This window comes from Ascaphus truei, unplaced genomic scaffold, assembly GCF_040206685.1.
Source record: "Ascaphus truei isolate aAscTru1 unplaced genomic scaffold, aAscTru1.hap1 HAP1_SCAFFOLD_932, whole genome shotgun sequence".
Lineage (NCBI taxonomy): Eukaryota > Metazoa > Chordata > Amphibia > Anura > Ascaphidae > Ascaphus > Ascaphus truei.
Genome location: NW_027457271.1, coordinates 80,450 through 103,410, shown reverse-complemented (window position 1 = coordinate 103,410; position 22,961 = coordinate 80,450). Strand labels below are relative to the sequence as shown.

The following is a 22,961-nucleotide window of genomic DNA, read 5'->3' as shown; positions in this document are numbered from 1 at the left end:
TCACATCACCCCCCCTGCATGTCCCTCACATCACCCCCCCCCTGAATGTCCCTCACATCACCCCCCCTGCATGTTCTTCACATCACCCCCCCCCACATGTCCTTCATCACCCCCCCCGCATGTCCTTCACATCACCCCCCTCCCTGCATGTCCCTCACATCACCCCCCTCCCTGCATGTCCCTCACATCACCCCCCCATGTCCTTCACATCACCCCCCCTGCATGTCCTTCACATCACCCCCCCCCTGCATGTCCCTCACATCACCCCCCCCCCCCCGGCATGTCCTTCACATCACCCCCCCCCCCCTGCATGTCCCTCACATCATCCCCCCTGCATGTCCCTCACATCATCCCCCCTCCCCCTGCATGTCCCTCACATCACCCCCCCCCCCTGCATGTCCCTCACATCACCCCCCCCTGCATTTCCCTCACATCACCCCCCCCTGCATGTCCCTCACATCACCCCCCCTGCATGTCCCTCACATCATCCCCCCTGCATGTCCCTCACATCATCCCCCCTCCCCCTGCATGTCCCTCACATCACCCCCCCTGCATGTTCTTCACATCACCCCCCCGCATGTCCTTCACATCACCCCCCCCGCATGTTCTTCACATCACCCCCCCCCGCATGTCCTTCACATCACCCCCCCCGCATGTCCTTCACATCACCCCCTCCCTGCATGTCCCTCACATCACCCCCCTCCCTGCATGTCCCTCACATCACCCCCCTCCCTGCATGTCGCTCACATCACCCCCCTCCCTGCATGTCCCTCACATCACCCCCCCCATGTCCTTCACATCACCCCCCCCATGTCCTTCACATCACCCCCCCCATGTCCTTCACATCACCCCCCCCGCATGTCCTTCACATCACCCCCCCCCTGCATGTTCTTCACATCACCCCCCCCGCATGTCCTTCACATCACCCCCCCCCCCGCATGTCCTTCACATCACCCCCTCCCTGCATGTCCCTCACATCACCCCCCTCCCTGCATGTCCCTCACATCACCCCCCTCCCTGCATGTCCCTCACATCACCCCCCTCCCTGCATGTCCCTCACATCACCCCCTTCCCTGCATGTCCCTCACATCACCCCCCCCCTGCATGTCCTTCACATCACCCCCCTCCCTGCATGTCCCTCACATCACCCCCCTCCCTGCATGTCCCTCACATCACCCCCCACCTGCATGTCCTTCACATCACCCCCCTCCCTGCATGTCCCTCACATCACCCCCCTCCCTGCATGTCCCTCACATCACCCCCCCATGTCCCTCACATCAACCCCCCCACGTCCCTCACATCAACCCCCCCACGTCCCTCACATCAACCCCCCCATGTTCCTCCTCCCTTTCTTCCCCTACCTGAAGCAGCATGCAGGTTGCGGGCGGCAGAAGCACGGCAGTAAGCAGAGGCTCTGAGCGGGCTCGGGGGGGGAGGGGGGGATGATCGAAGAGCCAGGCTGGGTGGGGGGTGATCGGAAGAGCCAGGGGGGGTTGGGGGGGTGATCAGAAGGGCCAGGGGGGGTGGGGGGTGATCGGAAGAGCCAGAGGGGGTGGGGGGGGTGATCGGAAGAGCCCGAGGGGGTGGGGGGGTGATCGGAAGAGCCCGAGGGGGTGGGGGGGTGATCGGAAGAGCCCGAGGGGGTGGGGAGGTGATCGGAAGAGCCCGAGGGGGTGGGGGGGTGATTGGAAGGGCCAGGGGGGGTAGGGGGTGTTCGGAAGAGCCAGGGGGGTGATCTGAAAAGCCGGGGGAGGTGGGGGGTGTTCGGAAGAGCCAGGGGGGTGATCTGAAAAGCCGGGGGAGGTGGGGGGTGTTCGGAAGAGCCGGGGAAAGGAAGAGCCAGGGGGAAGCTGGGGAACTGAAGAGCTAGGCGAGCCGGGGAACTGAAGTGCCGGGGAGAGGAAGAGAGGGCACACCGCCGCAGCATGCGCACGCTGCCCCCTGGTGTCCGTACTCGCGAAGCATGTGTACGTACACAGGGGGTAAGGTGCAATAAAAAAAAATGTACGTACTTGTGAGTGTACGTAAAACGGGTGTACTTAAAACGCGGTATGCCTGTATATATTTATATGCACCTAAAGAAAATGGTGGTTTAATTAACTTCATTATTTTGCTGACACTTGATTGGTTTGAAAAGAAGACATGGTTTTCAGATACTGTACATAAGACCTAATTGTTTTCTAAATAAATGTAAAAAAATAAAAAATAATAATACAATATTGCATAGTCAATAACCCCCTCACTTTACTAGCCCAAGAGCTTCTGAATAACAGTTGACGTTTTCCATAATGGCGGTAAACCATATAAAAATAGCGGAAGCTTTACTGAAGAATTGATTTGTTTTTGTTGTTTTGTTTCAGGTTGCTGGGTACTATTTGGTTTTGTGCTTTTCATGCTATATCTTGTATGGCATTTCTTTTACAGAGGTAAGATAAAAGGAATATGGGGCAATACTGAGATGATGTGCTTTATTTAATGTCAATACCACTTGGAACACCCCTAACCCCCTGGCTGAAAGATAGCGTGCACATGCAAAAATAAACACAGTCCCAATAGTATTACTGTCTCTTTAAGTAGCAATGTACTTGCGAGTTTATGGGTTCTCAGCAGTCACCTTGTTGTTCTCTGGGTGCTGTCGGTCCATGCTGACTCTCGGCAAAGAGTAGAAATTAATAGAAGGGGCGCTTGGAACTTTTAACCGTTTATTGAAACATAACTTGAGCATGAACAGGACTGTTTTTTAGTATTTTAAGACTCTCGATATCCAGTTCCTCACATTATGAGGCTTGCAGTAGCTCATCTCTTTATAAGAGCCTTTTGCTCTGTCCAGGACAGACCTGGAAAATGCTTCCCTGAAATCCCTGACAGTCCCTCCCAGGACTTCTTCCTTAAACCATGTGGTAGGAAACCACTCTACTGTAGTGTAGTTTCTTGGAAACACTGGTCCATAAGGGCCACCCTAACACTGGGGTACTTGCCCCAATACAAAAAAAAAACAGTGAAGTGTCCTCCTTACAGGCTACGAAAGCCTGGAGACCCCCTCCTCTTGTTTCTCCTGGGATCTGAGGCAAAAGGGCTGAACCTTATCTTTATATAACCTTTGATAGGGTAAAACCACACCCTTTTTGCTGGGCAGATGAAAAGGGTGGGCTAAATAATTATAATAAAGGTCACACCATATCAGGAGGCCTTCTGGCAACTTCCAGAAAAAAAAGCGGTGCCAGACACTAACCTATAAAACAGATACATATTAATACACAAATAGAGCCTGTAAGGAAGTAACCCCTTACCACCCTCTAGGGACCACAACTCACTGGAATTAAATTAGCAAGAGTGCTACTGTAACGTTGCTGACTGCAGGACAGAGGTAGGTAGTAGTACATTGACCTTGGCCTAGGAACAGAGGCCTGGGATGCATGGGGTAGTCAGGTCCAGTTCCTGTGTCGAGGTAGGCAGCAGGCAAGGGGTTGTCAGGTCCAATACCAGGGTCAAGGCAGGTGGCAGGCAAGGGGTAGTCAGGTCCAAATTGAAGTACAAGCACAGGCAGGCAATCTCTGAGGCAAAGGCAGAGCTCAAGAAGAACAACGTACTAAGTACTTTGCACGAGCAAAGTCAGGGAGCAACTGCCTGCTATTTAAAGGCCAGAAGCAGCTGCTGACAGTGAGGGTCAGAGAGAGGCTGACTTCCTGTCAGGAACTGAGGGCAGGAATTGCCAGGAAGCAAGACAGCTGCTGTAGCTTCAGTGAGGTGTGAGGTCACTTCCTGTCATCAGCCATCTTAGGTATTCAGACAGATCCCTTATAGTATCCCCCTCTTCAGGGTCAAACTCCGGGGTGACCAGGTCCTGGTTTTTCTGGCTGACGACGGTGGAACGACTTGACCAGGGCTGGAGCATGAAGATCCTGAGTCTTCATCCAACTCCTCGCCTCAGGACCATATCCCTTCCAGTCCACCAGATACTGAATCGATCCGCTGGAGTTACGAGAGTCAAGTATCTGTCATACCTCATATTCAATTTGACCCTCAATGGTTACCGGACTATGAGTCCTTTGAAAAGCGATTCCTCACAACAGGGTTTAGGAGGGACACATGAAAAGTGGTGGGAATTTTTAATGAAGAGAGAAGCTCCAGCTGAAAGGAGACTTAATAGATCTGGATGATGTTATAGGGGCCAATGAACCGTGGTCTGAGTTTAGAAGAAAGCTGGCATAAATGGATGATTTGCATCGAGAGCCATACCTTATCCCCGACAGAGTATGGGTGTGATGGCCTCCGGTGTTTATCCGCTGACATTTTTTGTTTCTCGATAGCCAAGCGAAGGGTTGCCTGAATCCCCTTTCAAAGGTCCTGCAAATTCTGTGCCTTGGTATCAGCTGCTTGAACACCTACTGGTGGAGAATGAAGGGGAAGAGTACGGGGATGGTAACCCTAGTCTGTGAAGAATGGGGAACAGCCCAGAAAGTTATGAGAGTGGTAGGAGCTCTGCCCAATCATTCTGATGTTCATTAGTATAGCACCTGAGGTATTGCTCCAGTGATTGGTTGGTTCGCTGCGTTTACCCATTAGATTGTGGGTGGTAGGCAGACGAGAAATTAAGCTCAATCCCCAATTGCCTGCAGAAGACTTTCCAAAATTTAGAAATGAACCGAGACCCCCTGTCTGAGACAATCTGTAAAGGCACTCCATGCAGACGAAATACGTCCTTGGTGATGATGTCTGCAAGTTCAGAAGAGGGAAGCTTTTTTTAGGGGTACAAAATGAGCCTGTTTCGTGAAACGATCAACAATAATGAGAATGGTAGTCATACCTTGAGAGGGGGGAAGTACAACAATAACGTCCATGGATAGGTGCGTCCAAGGACTGAAGTGTATAGGAAGTGGCTGCAGAAGCCCACAAGGCAGTCTTCGAGGAACATTATTTCGGGCATATACACTGCAGGCCGAGACGAAGTCCTGTACCTCTGTTTTTAATTCAGGCCAGTAAAAAGTCCTCTCAAGGAGCTCACATGTTTTCTGAACCCCTGGGTGGCCTGCGAGTTTGGATTCGTGTCCCCATCGTAGAAACTCCTGCCGAAGAGAAGGGGGAACGAAAAGTTTGTATGGGGGAATGGCTATTCCAGTGGCCCACCTTGGTCTGGGCTTTCTGAATACGATGAAGAATAGTAAAAGCAGACACAATCTTAGATGAGGAAATGATGGGACCCGTGACATAGAATCAGTGTCGTCCATGGATAACTGGCATGATAGAGTGTCTGAAAAACAGAAAGTGAATCCCTGCTCTTCTCCCTTTGGGATAGCAATACATTTGGAATATATATATACACATTTATATATAGTCCATAGCATAAAAGTGTTGCACACTAGCCTTCTCAAAATGCTGATGCTTGTCCCATAAAGCAGATAATAAACTTGTATAGTTACCAGAGTAGCCAGAACTGGTCCGGTGGTCCGGTGACAGAGAGACAGCACACAGTGGTATCGAAAAAAACTGTATTAAAGATAACGCAGGACACCAAAACCAACGAGACATCGGTATGTGTTCAATACCCCTAATGGTAAGAGAAGCAGGATCTTTACTATGCCCTTAACATCAGTGAATGAGGTCCAGAATATTAGCAGGGATATGCTTCTTGCTCAATTTAAATCTAAAGTCACCACCGATCCCCTCATTAAATATGATGTGGGTTCAGATCGGGACAAATGTCCTAGATTCATCACCAAGTTTAATCAGTCTGCATACAAAATCAAAAAGATATTGAACAACCATTGGGACATTCTCAAAAATGATCCTGTTTTGGGACCTACTTTACCTACATATATTCCAGTTACTTACAAAAAAGCTAGGAACATCAAAAACATTGTGGCCCCTAGTCGATTGTGAATGACTGTGGGTGGAGACTCAGTTTCCTCTGACCGTCTCTCCGGCAATCATTCATGTGGGCGTACTAGATGTCTTACATGTAAACATCTTATTGCCGGTGAAAGTTTCTGCTCTTTCTCTAACAAGAGAGAGCATGATGTTAAGGGCAGGATAAACTGTCTCTCCACCTACATAGTCTATCTCCTCTCGTGCTCTTGTGGTCCACAGTACATAGGGAGAACTATTCGACCTATGAGTACCAGGTTCCTAGAGCACAGACGTAATATCATTAATGGAAATCTGGCTTATAGTCTCTCAAAACATTTCTCTATTTGCCATAGTAAAGATCCTGCATCTCTTACCATTAGGGGTATTGAACACATACCGGTGTCTCTCATTGGGGGGGATAGATTTAGGAGGTTATGTTTGCGAGAGACCTTCTGGATCTATACCCTGGACACTTTGTCACCAAAGGGGTTCAATGAACATATAGATACTAGTACACTGGTATAGTGTTCTGTGGTCCCCCTGCTCGTCTCATGACTACATCTCCATAGATGTACATATATAACTATTCATTTAACAACTTTATTGTATGCATCTGTGTGGTTATATACAGAGTGACGGCCACCGGGAGGGGGGAAGGTGCAGGGCCTGTGAGCACTGCGCACGCGCCCCCTCTCTGCACCTGTGAGCGCGAGCCGGCGGGAAACGCAGGGAAGGTGCAGGGCCTGTCCGTGTGACGGGAGTGACGGCCACCAGGAGGGGGGAAGGTGCGGGGCCTGTAGTGACGCCACCGGGAGGGGGGAAGGTGAGCTGCGGTCCGGGTGACGGGGGAGAGTGACGGCCACCGGGAGGGGGGAAGGTGAGCTGCAAGGGGGCCTGAAGCAGTGGTGTGAGTGTGTGAGGCCAATGAGAGGTGTGCGGGGGCGGGCCAAGGGGGCCTGAAGCAGTGGTGTGAGTGTGTGAGGCCAATGAGAGGTGTGCGGGGGCGGGCGGTGAGTGTGTGAGGCCAATGAGAGGTGTGCGGGGGCGGGCGGGCCAAGGGACCAATGAGATTGCCGCTAGGGACAGGGAACACAGTACAGACAGAGAAACATACAATGCTTTTAGAAATATATAGTAAGATTTGTTTACCTTAAAATATTGAGTTTATTATTATGTATTGTATTTTAATATCTGTGTTTAGCAATATCTATATGAAACAGTATACATGTATATATATATATATATATATGCATGTATATATCTATATATGCATATATATATATTTTTTTTCTCAATGTTTTTATTAGGCAAATAGACATTACAACAATCGTGGCAAGTATCATAGCCTAACATTTTTTGAAACAACTTTTCTGGGGGAGAAACAGAGTGACAACCGGAGTTGTCAGAGGGAAGGGGGCATGCCTTCGGAGAGGGAAGGCAGAGAGGGGGGGGGTGTGAAGGAGGAAGGGGAGGGAGGGGGGGGGGGGGATAAGTGTATGGGGGGGTATCCCATTTGGCTGTCGAAGGTTCTCTATTTCGGGCAGTTTTTAGTCCCTTACGGGGAGGGGATGGGCCTCTAACCCGCCAGAGTTGGTTGACGCTCTCTAGTGAGGAGGATCCAGGGTTCCCAGATATCCTCAAAGGCGGGGATTTTTTGTCTAACGATGGCGGTAAGCCTTTCCATGATCATCACATCACCGATTCTTTTTTTGATTGTGTTCAGTGCTGGCGTAGTTGTTTTCTTCCAGGAGGCCGCAATACAGCATCTGGCCGCGGTAAGAACGAAGGATATTAATTTCCTGGTGGGACGGACAATGTCTGGCATTGGCGCGGCCAGCAGGTAGGTTAGTGGTTCAATAGGTATTTCTAGGTCGGTGACCTCTTTTATCAAAATTTGGACCTTGGCCCAGTATTTCACAATTTCTGGACAGGACCACCAGATGTGGACCATGTTCCCTCTATTACCACAGCCTCTCCAGCATAAGTCTGATGCCAGAGGGTAGATCTGGTTTAATCGTACTGGGGTAAGATACCAGCCAAACATGATCTTGTAAATATTTTCCTTGATTGTAGTACATAGGGAAGTTTCTGAGGCTGCCTGCCAGATTTCTTCCCAAGTCTCTCTTTCTATATTCATATTCAGGTCTGCTGACCATCTGAGCATGTAGTCATGCTGTGTGGGAGTCGTTGAGTGCTGTAATGCATTATATATTTCCGAGATTAGACCCTTCTGGTGAGTCTTAGCCTCGCAAAGGTGTTCAAACTTAGTGAGAGTGGGGTATTCTGGAAGAGGACATGTGGTCCGTACAAAATTTCTGATTTGTAGATATTTTAATGTGTCCAATTCTCTAATTTTATATTTAGTCCTCAGTTCTTGATAGGTCAGGAGCTTCCCTAGGCTCAAAAGATCAGCAATCGCCTCTACACTACCGACACACTTTATTAAAGTGTGGCCGGTTCCGCAAGCCGGGAGATTTCCCGGCTTGCTAGTGGCCGCCCCTCGGCGTGCGTCACGCGTCATCGGGAGCCTGCGCCCCCTGTCCCGCGATGTGGGGGACGGTGGCAGGGGGTTCCGGCGGACCCGGCAGTGGGAGGGAGAGCGCCCCGATCGGAGGGCGCTCTTCCGCTGCTTCGGCGCGCGCCCGGCACCCTCCGGCGCACGCCAGGTTACTGCTGCGGCCGAGAACGGGCAAATGCTCGAATAAACTCGGCCGCAGCAGTATACCCCGTGTGTTGAAGTGAACTAACAGTTTAGATCCACATCCCGGAGGGAATTTCGGGTTATTAAAGATAGGGGTCAGTTGGGAGCTTGTTGAGGCGAGGTCATATTTAAATTTGCATCTAATCCAGACGTCCCACGTGTATCGTGAGGCCTGTAGTTTAAGATTGTGTATGTGCCCATCTCCTCTGTCCAGGCTCCAGAGGCAGGCTTGCAGAGAAGGCATCTTGGCATATTGAGTCTCTATTTTTACCCAGCAACAACGGGTCGGGTCTGAGTTCCACATTACTACCTGCTTGAGCTGTGCAGCTAGGTAGTATTTATATAAATCTGGTACACCTAGCCCCCCTCTGGATCTCGCGGCCATCAGGACCGATCTGGCTACTCTGGGCCTCTTGCCCTGCCAAATGAAGTGGAGCAATCTGTTCTGTATGTATTTTAGATCAGTGCCTGGAACGTGGATCGGGAGTGTCTGAAAAAAGTATAACATTCTTGGGAGTATATTCATCTTAGCGGAGATCATCCTCCCGAACCACGAGATCTGGTAACCTTCCCACTGATCTAGATCCTTTTTGATCTTATACCATAACTTCGGGTAGTTATCCCGGTATAAATCCCGGTAGTGCTGTGACACATTAATTCCCAGATATTTAATGTGTGAAGGGCACCATCTATAGCAAAATTTAGTTTAAGGAATTTGACTACGGGATCTGGGAGGCTAAGATTTAGGGCCTCAGATTTGTCGCTGTTTATTTTATATCCTGATACCTTTCCAAACTCCGTCAGTTCCATCTGAAGGTTGGGGAGGGAAGTTAGGGGCTTAGTCAAAGTCAGAATGATATCATCAGCGAAAAGTGAAATTTTGTATTGTTCTTTATCAAGGGGGATACACTGGATATTCGGGTTTTGTCTTATTTTAGTCACCAGTGGTTCGATCGTGAGGGCGAAAAGGAGAGGGGAGAGGGGGCATCCTTGTCGGGTTCCATTGCGAATTTGGAATCGTTCGGGGCCTCCACCTGATAGTCTTACTGAGGCTGACGGGTTTTGATATAGCGCTTGGACACCCTTCAGGAACGAGTCTTTGAACCCAAATTTTGTCAGTGTTTGATCTAAAAATAGCCAGTCAATTCTATCAAATGCCTTCTCTGCGTCGAGGCTGAGTAGCATCGCCTTTGCGCCTGAAAGGTGGGCGTGGTCAACCAGATTAATGATTTTACGGGTATTGTCTGAGGCCTGACGGCCCAGGACAAACCCGACCTGGTCCATGTGTATTAGTCTCGGGAGGATAGGATTAAGTCTGTTCGCCAATATTTTACTATATAGTTTTAGATCATTGTTCAACAGTGAGATTGGTCTATAACTTCCGCATTGGGTGGGGTCCTTCCCTTCTTTGAGTATTATAGCCAGATTGGCGGACGACATTGAAGATGGGATAGGACTCCCTTCTAAGAATGAGTTGAACAAGCTTAATAAATGGGTGGACAAGAATGGGAGAAACTTCTTATAGTAGGCATTTGTAAAACCATCAGGGCCCGGCGTTTTGGAAATTTTTGATGCCTTTACAGCCATTTCTAGTTCTTCTGCTGTTATTGTGGCATTCAAGATAATATTTTCCTCCTCTGTTAGCGAGGGTAGATCGCAATCGGCTAGGTAGTCAGTGGCTGCTAACAGTTCCTTTGAGCCTGGATTAACAGAGTGGGCGCTCAGGTTATATAATTTGGTGTAAAATTTGGAAAATTCCTCTGCTATTTTTTTTCCGTTGTATATAAGCTCACCAGAGCCGTTCCGGATCGCCGTTATTTGTGATCTTTTTTGTATTCCTCGTAACTTGCTAGCGAGAAGTCTATCGGCCTTGTTCCCTTTATCATAATACCTCTGACCCGTCCATTTGAGAGCTTTCTCAACGTTTTCCAATTGAGTTATTCTTAAGTCGCTTCGAGCAGTTGTCAGCTGTTTATAGATTCTCCGGGAGGGGTTATTTTTGTGCTGCTGCTCTAAGCTGATTATTTTGTCAGTAAGCTCTTTGGTCAATTTGAGTTTGTTTTTTTTCCGGTGGGAGGCAATCGAGATGAGGTGTCCTCGGATTTTCGCCTTATGGGCTTCCCACAGGCTTGCTGGAGAGGAGACGGAGCTTGCGTTTATTCTAAAGTATTCCCTGAGGGTTTTTTTAAGCTCCAATACTGTCCCAGAGTGATTCAGTAAGGAGTCGTTAAGTTTCCAGCAATACGAGATCGATTTCACAAATGGAATGGATAGGGTCATGGTGATGGGAGCATGATCTGACCACGTGATTGGGCCGATATCTGAGGTTGTGGTGGCTTCTAGAATGTTCTTGGTAGCAAGAAAGTAGTCAATACGGAAATAGGTCTGGTGAGGTGCCGAGTAAAAGGTGTAATCCCTTTGCCCCTGATGTTGTGTTCTCCAAATGTCCAAAAGAGAAAAGTCTCCCATAATGTCTTTGAATTTTTTCCCCAGTCTTTGTGACTGAGTGGAATGTTGTCGTCCTGGGAGGCTCGATTTGTCTTCTCTTGGGTTGAGAGCCATGTTTAGGTCACCTGCGATAAGTAGCGAGGATAGGTACTGTGGGTCAATTTCTTCCAGAACTTTTTTTAAGAATTCTGTCTGGTTCTCGTTTGGGGCTTATAGGTTAATAAGGGCGATTGCCGTGCCTGAAAGTGAGCCGTAGACTACAATAAATCTTCCCTCTGGATCGGCCTGAATTTTTGTTAGATTAAATGGGGTGCCCTGACGAATCAGAATGGCAACCCCTCTGCGTTTGCTACTAAATGATGAGAAATAGCTCAACGGATACGCATGTTGAAATGTTTTAGGCGGCTCCTGAGATGTGAAGTGTGTCTCCTGGAGGAAAACAACATCACCGCCCGACTTCTTTATTTCCTGAAGGGCCAAGCGTCTCTTCCTATTGTTATGTAGGCCCTTAACATTTAGGGAAACAATTTTTAATGCTTTTTGGTGAGACATATTGTCTAGAGCTATTGTTGGCCCGTGGGTGAATTCCCCTCTGGTTGGGGGGGGGGGAGGCTCGAGATGGAGTCTTGGTAGTGGAAGTTTCCTGCTTTGCAGGGGGGTCGGTGTGTTTGTTTTCGTTGGGGTAGTGCTAGGAACAAACAGCCAAAATGGGCAGGAGGAGGGGGAGGGTTGGGTGGGGAACCGCTGGGACAGTAACAGCGGGTAGAAGAAGAAGGAAAGAAAGTCGACCCTAATGGGGTCTAAAAGGTAGTAAACCGGTTTAGTCTAAAGACCGGCTGGTGTGGTATAAGACCCTTGGGGGCGGGTCCGGTAATGGTCTCCAGCAGAGGCGGGCTGGGTGGAGACCCTTAACTGTCTGAAGTTACACCCGAGCATACTTTCTCTAGGGTATCATAGTTGATGAGGCTTCTAGGGAGCCTATTGCCCGCAGGGCAGATAGGATCTATGCGGCCAAAGCCCTGTATCCCTTCCCGTGGGGGAGATTGAGGGGAAGGAACTACCTTGGTTTTCCCATGCAGTGAAGTGTGGGTGAGGTTGGGAATCAGGGAGGAAGGGAGGGGAGTGGGCAAGGGCTGGTGGGGGTCGGGGGGGGCTGGTATGAGGTTGGGTGCAAAGGGATAGAGGGGGATGAGGGGGGGGGGGGAGAAGGAAAGGGAGGATCCAAAAAGGAGAAGGAAAGTGAAAATAAAGAGGGGGGGGGATAAAGGTGGGAGGGTGAAAGGTCAGTTCATGTACATAACCCCCTTTGTATTCAGTTTGGTCAACCTGAAGCACGTAAAGTATACAGTACATAATCCTTTACCACCAGGGTAGGTATTACCAACATTTAGAAAAAGCTATATACTCTTGATATCTGTTAGGGTAATATTGTTAGGAGTCATCTCAGGAAAGTTAAGATCCTTGGGGAGGGAGGGGGAGGGAGAGGAGGGAGTGAACAGAGGGGGTGGGGGGGGGGGTTGGTTGCGAGAATGGGGGGAGGGAATGAAGGAGAGGGAAGGGGGGGGAGGTGATAAGGGGGGAGGGGGAAAGGAGGGGGAGGGGGGAAGGGGGGGTGGGGGTCTGGGTGGAGGAGTAGCAGGTATGAGGGAGGGTGCGAGGAAAGGAGGGGGGTGAGGAGGGAGGGGGGTAGGGGGGAGAGGGATGGGGGGGACAGCGAAAGGGAAGGGAGGGGGGGGATCGAGGTGGGTGGGGGAGGGGTCATTTAATGTATATATCCCACTGCGTATTTATTTTGAACAGCAGAGAGCATATAGAATATCCAGTGCGCACTCCTGTGCGCCCAGGTAAGGCCGTAGCAGCCCTTAAAAAAGGACAATAGACTCCTGGTGCCTGTTTGGATGACGTAGTTAGGAGTTATTTCTTTAACATTCAATCTGAACATCAGGAAGCATATAGAGTATACAGTATATAGTCCTTGGCAACAAAGTTAGACATTGACAACATTAAAAAAGAAAGCTATAGACTCTTGGTACCTGTTGAGATAATGTTGGTTAGGGAATTAGGTATAGTTATCAAACCACATATAAGAAATACAAAATACATTCAATTAAGTAGGTGTTTGAAATTTTCAATGTTTAGAAGGATCCGCTACCTCCTGCATTTAGTCTGGGTAGTGTGTCACTCTCCTGTGTGGTGTTGGAGACGGTTTTAGCAGAGGAAGGGGGTAGACTGTTGGTGGGGATGGGGGTGGGGAGGGATTGGTGGTAAGGGTGGGAGGGGGGAGGGAGAGGGGGGAGGGAGGGGGGGTGGGGAGTGGGGGGTGGGAAGGGGAGGGGGGTAGTGGGGAGAAAGGGGGAAATACGGTTTGTAAGTAGTGATTTGATGCGGCTAAAATGCACCTTTGAGCTCATGTACATAGGAACCGTATGGGTTGTACCACTGTATATCAGCAGAAACGACAGTTTGTCTCAGTCTTTGAGTTAGACGAGAGTAAAAACCAATGCTCTATTTGGAGCAATGACAATAATGCTAACAACAACAACAACAACAACTTTTCGTGGGGTACTGAGTCAAGGGGGGGAACATCTATAACATTAGCATTGCACTATCAGAGCCCTGGGGGTTGGGGGTCCGTGTGGAACATGAATCGAGGGGGACACAATCCTACGTGAAAGCATGATCTGGTTCCTTTACCCGGTGAGAAGGGCTTTGGTAGGGGTAATAGGAAGGGGTTCCATCAGTTAGTGAGGGGGGGGGCGGGAACGAGGGGCGGGGGGAAGGGGCGGCTGGGTAGGTGGGGGGGAGGAGGGTGAACGGAAGGGTGGTAGGGGGGGGAGGGGGGAGGGGGGAGTAGGAATGGGGGGGATGGGGGGGCTGGTTATGGGGGCAGGGGGAGGGAACACGGGAGAGGGGGGGGGAGAGAAGGGAGGGAGAGGGTGGGTAGAGGGAAGGGGTGGGGGGGGTCCTGGGGGAAGGAGGGAAGGGTTCGGTATCTAATCTTAATAAACCTTCTAGTGGGGGGTAACACAACATTAGGGTAGTCATGGGGGAACCATACTGAACTTAGGGCGATAGGGAAAGACTAAGAAGGAAATGTATGCGGGTACAACAGTTTTACAGACCCTGTCATTAGGCGTTTGTCCACTGGATGGGCGTGGGCAGGACTGAGAAGTCTTGCGCTGTTGGCACTCTCCCAGAGGGGGAGAGGGAACCAGGGGTCCGGTGAAAAAGATAGAAAACCCAGGGAGATCCCCTCGGCCGAGGGGGGGAGCACCGGGTAAACTTGAACTGGAAATGATGTGGGACCCTTCGGATGGAGGTCACTCGGGTGCCCTGGTGTTCTAAAAGAATTACAGCCTCCGGGTTCAGGTGAAGCTTCCGTTGGCGCCGGATGTGAGCCGCGCACGTTGATGATGTCAGTCGTGGCTTGCCTGTAGTCATCGGGGTGCTCCGCGGACGGGGGCGGCCTCACTGGGTGCCATTCTGTGGAGGAAGATTGCAGCACGTCTGAGGGATCCACGTGGGCCGGTAAGGTCATTCCGGGCGCCATTTTGAGGAAATTTCGGAGCAGGCGGTGGTGTTCTCCCCGACGGGAACCGAGGTTAGCTGCGGAAATCCGATGTTGGCTGCGTGGTGTCCGTCGTCCGATTGTCTTTGGTGAGGCTGCTGGATCCGGAAATGAAGAATGATGCTTCGCGGCTGCAGCTCGGAGGCTTTCCACGTGGGGAGGTAAGGCCGCTTCAGTCGCCATTTTGAGGGGGTTTCGGGGCTGGTGGTGGTGTGGTCCCAGCCGGGAAGCTTGATTAACTGTGGACCTCTCCTCATTTGTCCCGGGATTGTCTTTGTTCCGCAATCCACTCCGAGGCTCTCACAGGTTGGTCATCTTTATCCTGGTTTCGGTTACCAGCTGGGTGGGCAGATTGTAGGGACTCCACGGGAAGGCCCAGGGCCTTTGCCAGGTGTTCCATGTCCTCTGGGTGCCGGATGGTAAGGAATTTACCCTTGTGGGGGATAATCAGTTTAAAAGGAAATCCCCATTTATATTTTATTCCTTTCTCGCGGAGGAGTAGCGTTAGGGGACGCAGTGCTTTGCGTCGATCCACTGTCAATTTGGAGAGGACATTATAATCCTGAAGCGGTTCGCTTCGGAACGTGATCGTGTCCCTCTCTCTACTAGCTCCTATTAGTTTGTCTTTAGTGGAGTAGCTATGGAGTCGCACGATAACGTCCCGCCGGCGGTTGGGGTCCTCAGAGCGTGGGCCCAGGGCCCTGTGCGACCTATCAAGTTCCATATCCCGGGGATCGAGGTCTGGGCATATGGAGAGGAAGAAGTCATTCAGGTATGCTCGTAGATGCGTGGGCAGTACCGCCTCAGGGATGCCGCAGATCCGCAGGTTCTGGCAGCGATCCCTGTTTTCCTGATCTTCCAATCCGTCTCGGAGCGTATTTATTTCTTGGCCCAGACGTATAATCTCATCGTCGGCCTCTGATTGGTGGTGTAAGGCCTCGTCCAGTCTGGTTTCCAGTGTGGTAGTGCGTTCTTGCAGACCCTGGATATCATGCCTAATTTCCGCCACCGCATCCTTTATATTGGCCTGTTAAGATCGTTGGAGCTTGGCGTGGAGCTCCTCCAAATATTCCTTCGTGATCCTCCCGTCCGGGGAAGGGGGGGTCTCGGTAGGGCTTGCTGTGTCTGAGAGGCCTTGTTTGCCTCGTGGGCCCGAATCTTGGGCGCCATCTTGCCGTCTACCCCCCACCTCAGCGGGCTGTTTTGCAGGGGTGAAGAACCTGCCAACCCCTTGAATAGGGGGATTTTTCCCCTTATTTGCTATCCCACTGGTTTTAGAGGGTCGTCAGGGGCTTTTTTCGGGGTTTTTGCTGGGGGTAAAAGGTCCAAATTCAGCGTTTATTTAGGTGGGTCTCCGAAGCTCAGCCTTTACCGTCTGTCCTGGATGACGTCATCGGCACGCCCGTGTATATATATTTTTAATGTTCGAAGGTTTTGTCATTATCATGTCATCATTTCATGTTTCCCTCATGTTTCATCCCTCTCTCCCCCTCCAGCCCTTTAAGAGTTAATGATTATAGCAATCAATTTGCATTCAGGTGTTTTTAATGTGCTTCATTTTATCATGGCATATATACATGTATGGTATATCTGCTAGTACAGCTTTATCCCCTGAGGAAGTCGCATATCACGACGAAACGCATAGGGAAGTAGCAGCATTGGACTTTTATTGTACACCATTCACTCTTTGAGTAGTTTCATTATTTGCTCGCTTTGGAGCCGATCCGTCCTCTATCACGCTTGGGATCCTATGCAGGAAGTCTGACTGCCGTGTCAGCATCCCGTAGTATCGGTGGACACGTACTCTCGCGGGATTTACTACCAGGGGGAGACCGGGTGCGCGCGCACCCCCCTGGCATCCACGACAGGAGTGTGTTGGACTCCACACACAGCAGCTATCCACGGAGGCTCCATCGGGTGATTACAAGATCTTACTCATTGTCTTAACTTATTTTGCACATTGTAAGTGTCCGTAATTCCCTTGCACGTTTATTTTAAATATTAAGATACAGTATTATGCTATGGGAGCTGCGCTGTCTTCTTTTCGTTCTACAGATTAAGAGGAAGGTGGTTTTTTTCCTGAAGACTGGCAGTGGCTCCCAGTAGCTGTTGAAAGACACTTTTACATTTTTATTTTTTCACCCATCTCTTGGGGCTTTTTTACTCTTTCCCTTCCCTTTCCCCATTCCCTCCCTTTTCATTTATCCTCCCCTTCCAGTGTTTGTGTTGTTTGTATTTTCATGTTTTATCCCCATTAGTCATCTTGTATACACCAGTATTAGTGTTTTTTTATGTGGACATTTATTCTGTGTGCTACTATCACCCCCGTGGTCTGGTATTCCGGCTAGCGCAGCAGTGTTTTTTCTTTTTCATACATACATACATGAAATACGTGAGAGACTAGTAAATAGAGAGAGAGCAAAGTGAATATATATGTCAGTCACTCTTGATTCTATCGCACAGTGTTCTTCCTCCTGACTTTCTAGGTGTGCTGTTGGTGGTAGAACTGGCAATGGCTGGGACACTGGGTGAAACAAAATACACTAAACAACAATACATATAGGTTTCACCTACCTGGAACTGAATTGACTGTTAATTATTATTAATCGACTGTATTTGGACCCCTCTTAAGATATCGTAACCACATTTTGCATGATACTGAGATCAAGGAGCAGGTTTTGTCTATGTTTGAATATTATTGTATACATTCTATTTTTAATTCTGTGAGTTATAATTTCTCAGGCAAATCAGCCACAGGGTGTTTGCTAGAAATGATATTCTGAGTGAATGAATGATTATGAAGACAGCTGTCGTTTGCTATCTTTGGAAGTAAAAAGAATATGGCTAATTCCAATAACAGACTTTGTAGTAGAAAACATTACAACAAATGCTGAGAATATACCGTATCTGTAAAGAAATAAGGTGTGGTTAACTTCCAATAAGTGTCTTACATTTATTACAGCTAGTTGATGGTAATGATCTGTGCCAATTTTGGACTATGATGCTCGCTATCTCAATGTTAGACAAGATTAACTTCCATTTCTGTAAAAATCTATTCATACGATATGCCAGAGACATGGTCATGCCATATTCAGAATATTAGAAATATGAGACATTTATTTTGTATGGCAAGTAGAGCAGATTGCTACTGTAAAGCAGTGAGAAAGTGTACAGATGCAAATAGTTTGTGTAGCCCTAGTTCCCCCCCCCCCCAAGTGAGATTGGGGTGGGTTTGCTCTTCTAGCTTCTACTTGTGTTGTGTACCTGTTGGCAGCAGGAGGGCTGAGTGCTCCGCAATGGTGTAGGGAGAAACAGGACAGGGGTACAGGTTACCTTGATCTTCCTCGGTGCAGCGCCTCCAGACAGTATGGATCATCTGTGTTGAGCAGGGGATGGCCCATACTGACAACTCTCTTTTCACAGCAGCAGACAGTAAGCACACTCCTTTTCCTTGTCTTTTCATGGGTTTTATTGCATGCAGGATATTTAACAGAGCTCTTACAATTCTTTTCTCAGCTTCCTTAAGGATAGCGCTCTGATTCAGGCATTAGGCCCAGATCAGGCCTGGTGTACCCACCCTCCATCTCCTTATGAGGTGGAGGGCTGATGTTGTTCCTCACTCCACAGAGGGAGGAGAGAGAATGAGACAGGGCCCCTCAATTTGGGAAAGTGCCAATATTTATAACCTGAGGTGGATGACTGTAACCCTGCCCCTTAGCAGAGCAGGTTGAATACTAATTGGTTATCGCACACTATAGATGAACTAATTAGTATCCTTCCCTTAGGCTGACACTTTCTGGTTGTTGCTAAGGCCCTCCCTTGGATACATATCCAAGTCTATAAAACACACAGGGCCCCTCCACTACCTGCACCTAACAGGACTTACACAGGAAAGGTCCAGGCAGAGAAGTAGCAGCCAGAGGCTAGGCTACATGTGTACTAAAAACAAATTGTATGTGTGCGCCAAACAAAATAGTTTAACTTGCAGCAAAATCATCCACCAAGTTGAACCTGACGTAAACCCTGGAAAGTCTGTTTATTTTGTTCGCGCAGAATTAAGTTGCTGTGTGTCAAGCGAAAATGTATTTGATGCAGCACTAATGTTCATTCATGTTTTTCATATACAAGTTACCAAAATGTATTATTTTCACAGTACAGGTGGTCCTCGGTATCAGGCGGTCCGCTTTCTGTCAAACAGCTAATCCGACGTCGGAACCGCTTATCCGACACACACCGCCGCGGATTAACATTGGACCCGCAATTCGACGGTGTGTTATCCGACGGCGGTTTGCGGGACGGATTCCGGCAGATAAGCGAGGACCAACTGTATATCTATTATAAATAATATTACATGCATTTATATTTACTTATAGAAATACAAATTTATCAGGTTTTCAACATGACGCAATCTATCAAACTTTATTTTAAACAACAAACTCTGCTTCATGCTTTTTAGCACAAAGATGTTGATGCACAATAGCATTTAAAATATAATATTAGTACGTAGGCCTCATACCGTTTGTAATGGGCTGCCCCCCATTTAAATGGATGTTAATGCATTGCTAATGGTTTCCCCCTGAGTGGAATAGAGGCCTAAAACAAACATGAAACAAGGGAAAGGAAGTAATTTGGAGAAGTTACAATAAATGAGAAATGTATGAATGAAAGTGATTGTATTACTCTTGTTTACCTCAAATAAACTATTTATATCTCTTGCAGGTTACCAAAGGAATAGCACTCTGTTAGATTCTTTCACTATCATCTTCATTGCATACATGCTGACTACTGCAGTATTGTTAATCCCCATCACTCTACTGCGATATGGATACAGTAAGTCTTATTTCCTTTATTTTCTCCAGTTGTAAATTTGCTTTATTCCTGAAAGATGCAACAAAATAAACAGTGTGCAATACTATTATAGAAAGAGAGAAAAGTTGCGCCAAAAAAGAGTTATCCTACTGTTCAGTATATGGCTCCTGTCCTTGGCACAAAGCAGTTCCGCAGCCTGAGTCTCTCAGAGGTGATTCACCAACCTCTGTGTAGATACTGGTAGAAAAAAGGGGGGTCCTCCGGCGCGTTGCTCTGCTTGTGGCTCCACGGCGTTTAAAGCATATAAGTGAGGGAGAGAAGAGAAGTAACCACAATGAGGGACCAACACAGTGATTATACACAGCTCTTCGTTTGATTAGGGAGGGGGGGGAGGGAGTAGGGGTGTTAGGAGATCAATGGAGATTGAAAGATAATGCTGAATGAAAGGAGACGCACTTACATCAAAATATCTAATATCTTGAATTCTTCTACTCTTCTCCTTATATAGCTGTGTTTTGTTGAGGGTGAGGAAAAGCCTCCTGGTATCCTCCTTAGCAAAAAATAAAGGGAAAAAAATAGTGCAATAAAATTTATTAACAATGGAAAAAAAGAGATTGAACACTTACAAGCGGCCGATAATTTCAGGCATAGAGAGGAGATGCTGCCAGACTCCACAACGAATCCCTTCCTGGGTTGGGGTGGTTTGTCCTGGCTGTTTCCCTGTTGGCAGATGGTTGCTGTGTTGATCTTCACTTCGGGTGGCTAGGGTTGAGAGTTTTCCAAAAGCCCGTGCACAGGCTATGTCCTCCTCAAAACGGCCTGTCCCTCAGCATACACAGATTACAGCTCCCTGCTCCGGTGCGCATGCGCAGACGGCGGGATCGCCGAGCCAAAAAGTACAGGGGAATCAAGTCCTCACTACGGTGGCTTGTAATGGCCAAAAAACGTCAAACGCGTTTCGCCAATGCTTCCTCAGTGACGTGTATAGGCAAAAGGGTAGCAGCAGTCTTATATACACTGTGGAATCATCAATTTAACTCCAAAAATGCTGGTTTTACTCTTGACATAGGTGTAGGTCCTTAAACTTAATTGCTCATACTTTGTTGACTTAGTGTCGTAATACAGATTATACATAGTGATTAATTAGTTAAATACAACATAATTAAGAACAAATGGCATGCCTAAAAAACTTTAATGGTGGCAAGCCTCTTGTGTGAATACTATTTAATTAAAACAAGGAAGATAAAAGGATAATTAAGAAGGGGAGATAGTTTACTTATTGGCTAGATTTCTTTAATTGTGATTAAAATATAAGTTATTGTTGCTTTAAAATAGTTTGATAAAACCTAGATTTGGCATTTAAAAGGAGGTTGGTCTAAAATATGGGTATAGCCAATGAATCCAATATACTAGGACTTCTAGGAAAGAATCTTAGAGATGCCATTTATTTAACAAGGACACAAATTTTTGTGATTTTACATAACATATCCTATATTCTAGGTTAAGGATACTTGTAATCCTAAATTATGTTGTTAAGGTGTATCTTTGCTTGGTCGTTAAAAATCTTTAATAAATTGAGTGGATCACTTGATGTTATGGTAGGAAAGCTGTAACCTCCATGTCTATATTTAACCCCTTGGGAGCCAATGTTTGGAGGGTGAAAATCCAAAAGGATTCTCTTTTATTGATTTTCTTTATGTAATCCCCTCCCCTCCAATCGGGTTTTACTAGTTCAATTCCAAAGAATTTCAAGCAAGAAGGATTCTGATTGTGTTTGATTTTGTAATGGTTTGAGACGCTATGAGTCTCTAAACCATTACATATATTTCTTATGTGTTCTCCCACTCTTGTTTTCAATTTTCGAATTGTCCTACCTACATACTGCAGGTTGCAACTACACTGTAGTACATAAATCACACCTTTGCTATCGCAAGTAATGTGTGATTTAATAACATAGTCTAGGTTAGATATAGTGCAATTGAAGGAAGTTGTTCTAATCTCTGGTATTCTATTGTTTCCACATGCCTTGCAGTTTACACATCTTTTAAAACCCTTTGTTAATTGGTCTAGCCAGCAGCTCTTAGTTTTTGGGGGTAAAAAACTCGGTACGAGTTTTTGTTTGATATTTGGAGCTTTAGAATAAATAACCGCTGGTTTATTTCCGATTATTTCTTTTAAAAGGTCATCTTGTTTTAAAATGTGCCAATGCTTGTTTAAAACACCTTCTATTTGCTTAAAATTTGTGCTATATGGTGTAATAAAGGGAATAAAAACTTCGTCTCTATTTTTTGGCTTTGTTTCTTTATAGACTAACATGTCCTGTCTGTCTACCTCCCCTACTTTTTTGAGTGCTTTGTCGATTGTATTTATGTTATATTTTTTCTCCAGAAATGTATTCTTCATTGGTATTATTTGTTGTTCAAAGTCACTATGTTGCGTACAATTTCGCTTTAAGCGTCTAAACTCGCCGTAGGGGATATTTTCTAGCCAGTTCCTCTTATGACAGCTATTGGCTTTGATAAAATTATTGCAATTCACTGTTTTAAAATGTGTCTTAGTGTTAATAATACCTTTATCGATAAAAACCTCCAGATCTAGGAATATCACCTCAGTAGAACTCATATTGTAAGTAAAAATTAAATTCAAATTGTTAATATTGATTGTAGTAAAAAAGGTATGCAAAGATTCAGGGTCGCCTTTCCATATGATGATGATATCATCTATATAGCGCCTGTAGAGTACCAGGTTTGCCTCCCACATCTTATTTGGCCAGATTATTTGATCCTCCCACCATCCAAGGAAGAGGTTGGCATAGCTGGGGGCAAACCTGGTACCCATTGCGGTCCCTCTTTTTTGCAGGAAATAGTTGCCCTCGAACCAAAAGGTATTGTGATTCAAGATAAAACCAATTCCATCAATTAAAAACTTTTTCTGTGTTTCTTCTAAGTTCAAATACTTTTCCAGACAATACAATGTAGCCTCACAACCCTGGGCATGGTCTATACATGTGTACAGAGATGTGATGTCACATGTAGCGAGTATATAATCTGGTTTCCATTCTATCCTATCTAGTGATTGTATCACTTGGGTTGTGTCTTTTAGGTAGGAAGGCAACTTCTTAACCGCAGGTTGGAGTAAGGTATCAATGTAAGCTGAAAAGTTTTGGGTTAGTGAGCCAATCCCTGATATTATGGGTCTTCCTGGGGGGTTAATTAAAGATTTGTGTAATTTTGGCAAATAATAGAAGACCGGTATTCTAGGATTCTTCGTTGCTATAAATTCATACTCTTTTTTGAGGAGAATACCTTTCTCCAGGCCTTCATCTAACAATTTTGTTAATTCTTTGGTATAGAGTGCAATTGGGTTGGATTTTAACTTCACATAAGTGGTAGTATCCCCCAATAGGCGTTCTGACTCTTTTATGTAATCTTCAGTGTTTAAAATTACTACTCCACCTCCCTTGTCTGCTGGTTTGATTACCAACTCTTTGTTCTCTGACAATTCATCAAGAACTGCTCTTTCCTTTTTTGTGAAATTAGGTCTTATTTTAGATTTTTTATCCCCTATAGTTTTCAAATCTTCTTCCAC

General features: G+C 47.1%; 1 protein-coding gene across 3 annotated transcripts in view; it reads left to right on the top strand.

Annotated features, from left to right (window-relative positions):
• Positions 1-22,961, top strand: part of LOC142486527 (uncharacterized) — a 67,257-nt gene that overhangs the window by 29,215 nt on the left and 15,081 nt on the right. For 2 of the 3 annotated variants that reach the window (XM_075585107.1, XM_075585105.1), the window contains 2 exons: positions 2,361-2,426; positions 19,284-19,394. In XM_075585107.1, coding sequence (XP_075441222.1) covers positions 2,361-2,426; positions 19,284-19,394 — 177 coding nt within the window. The remainder of the gene's footprint in view (positions 1-2,360; positions 2,427-19,283; positions 19,395-22,961) is intronic. The other variant, XM_075585106.1, reaches the window with a different exon arrangement.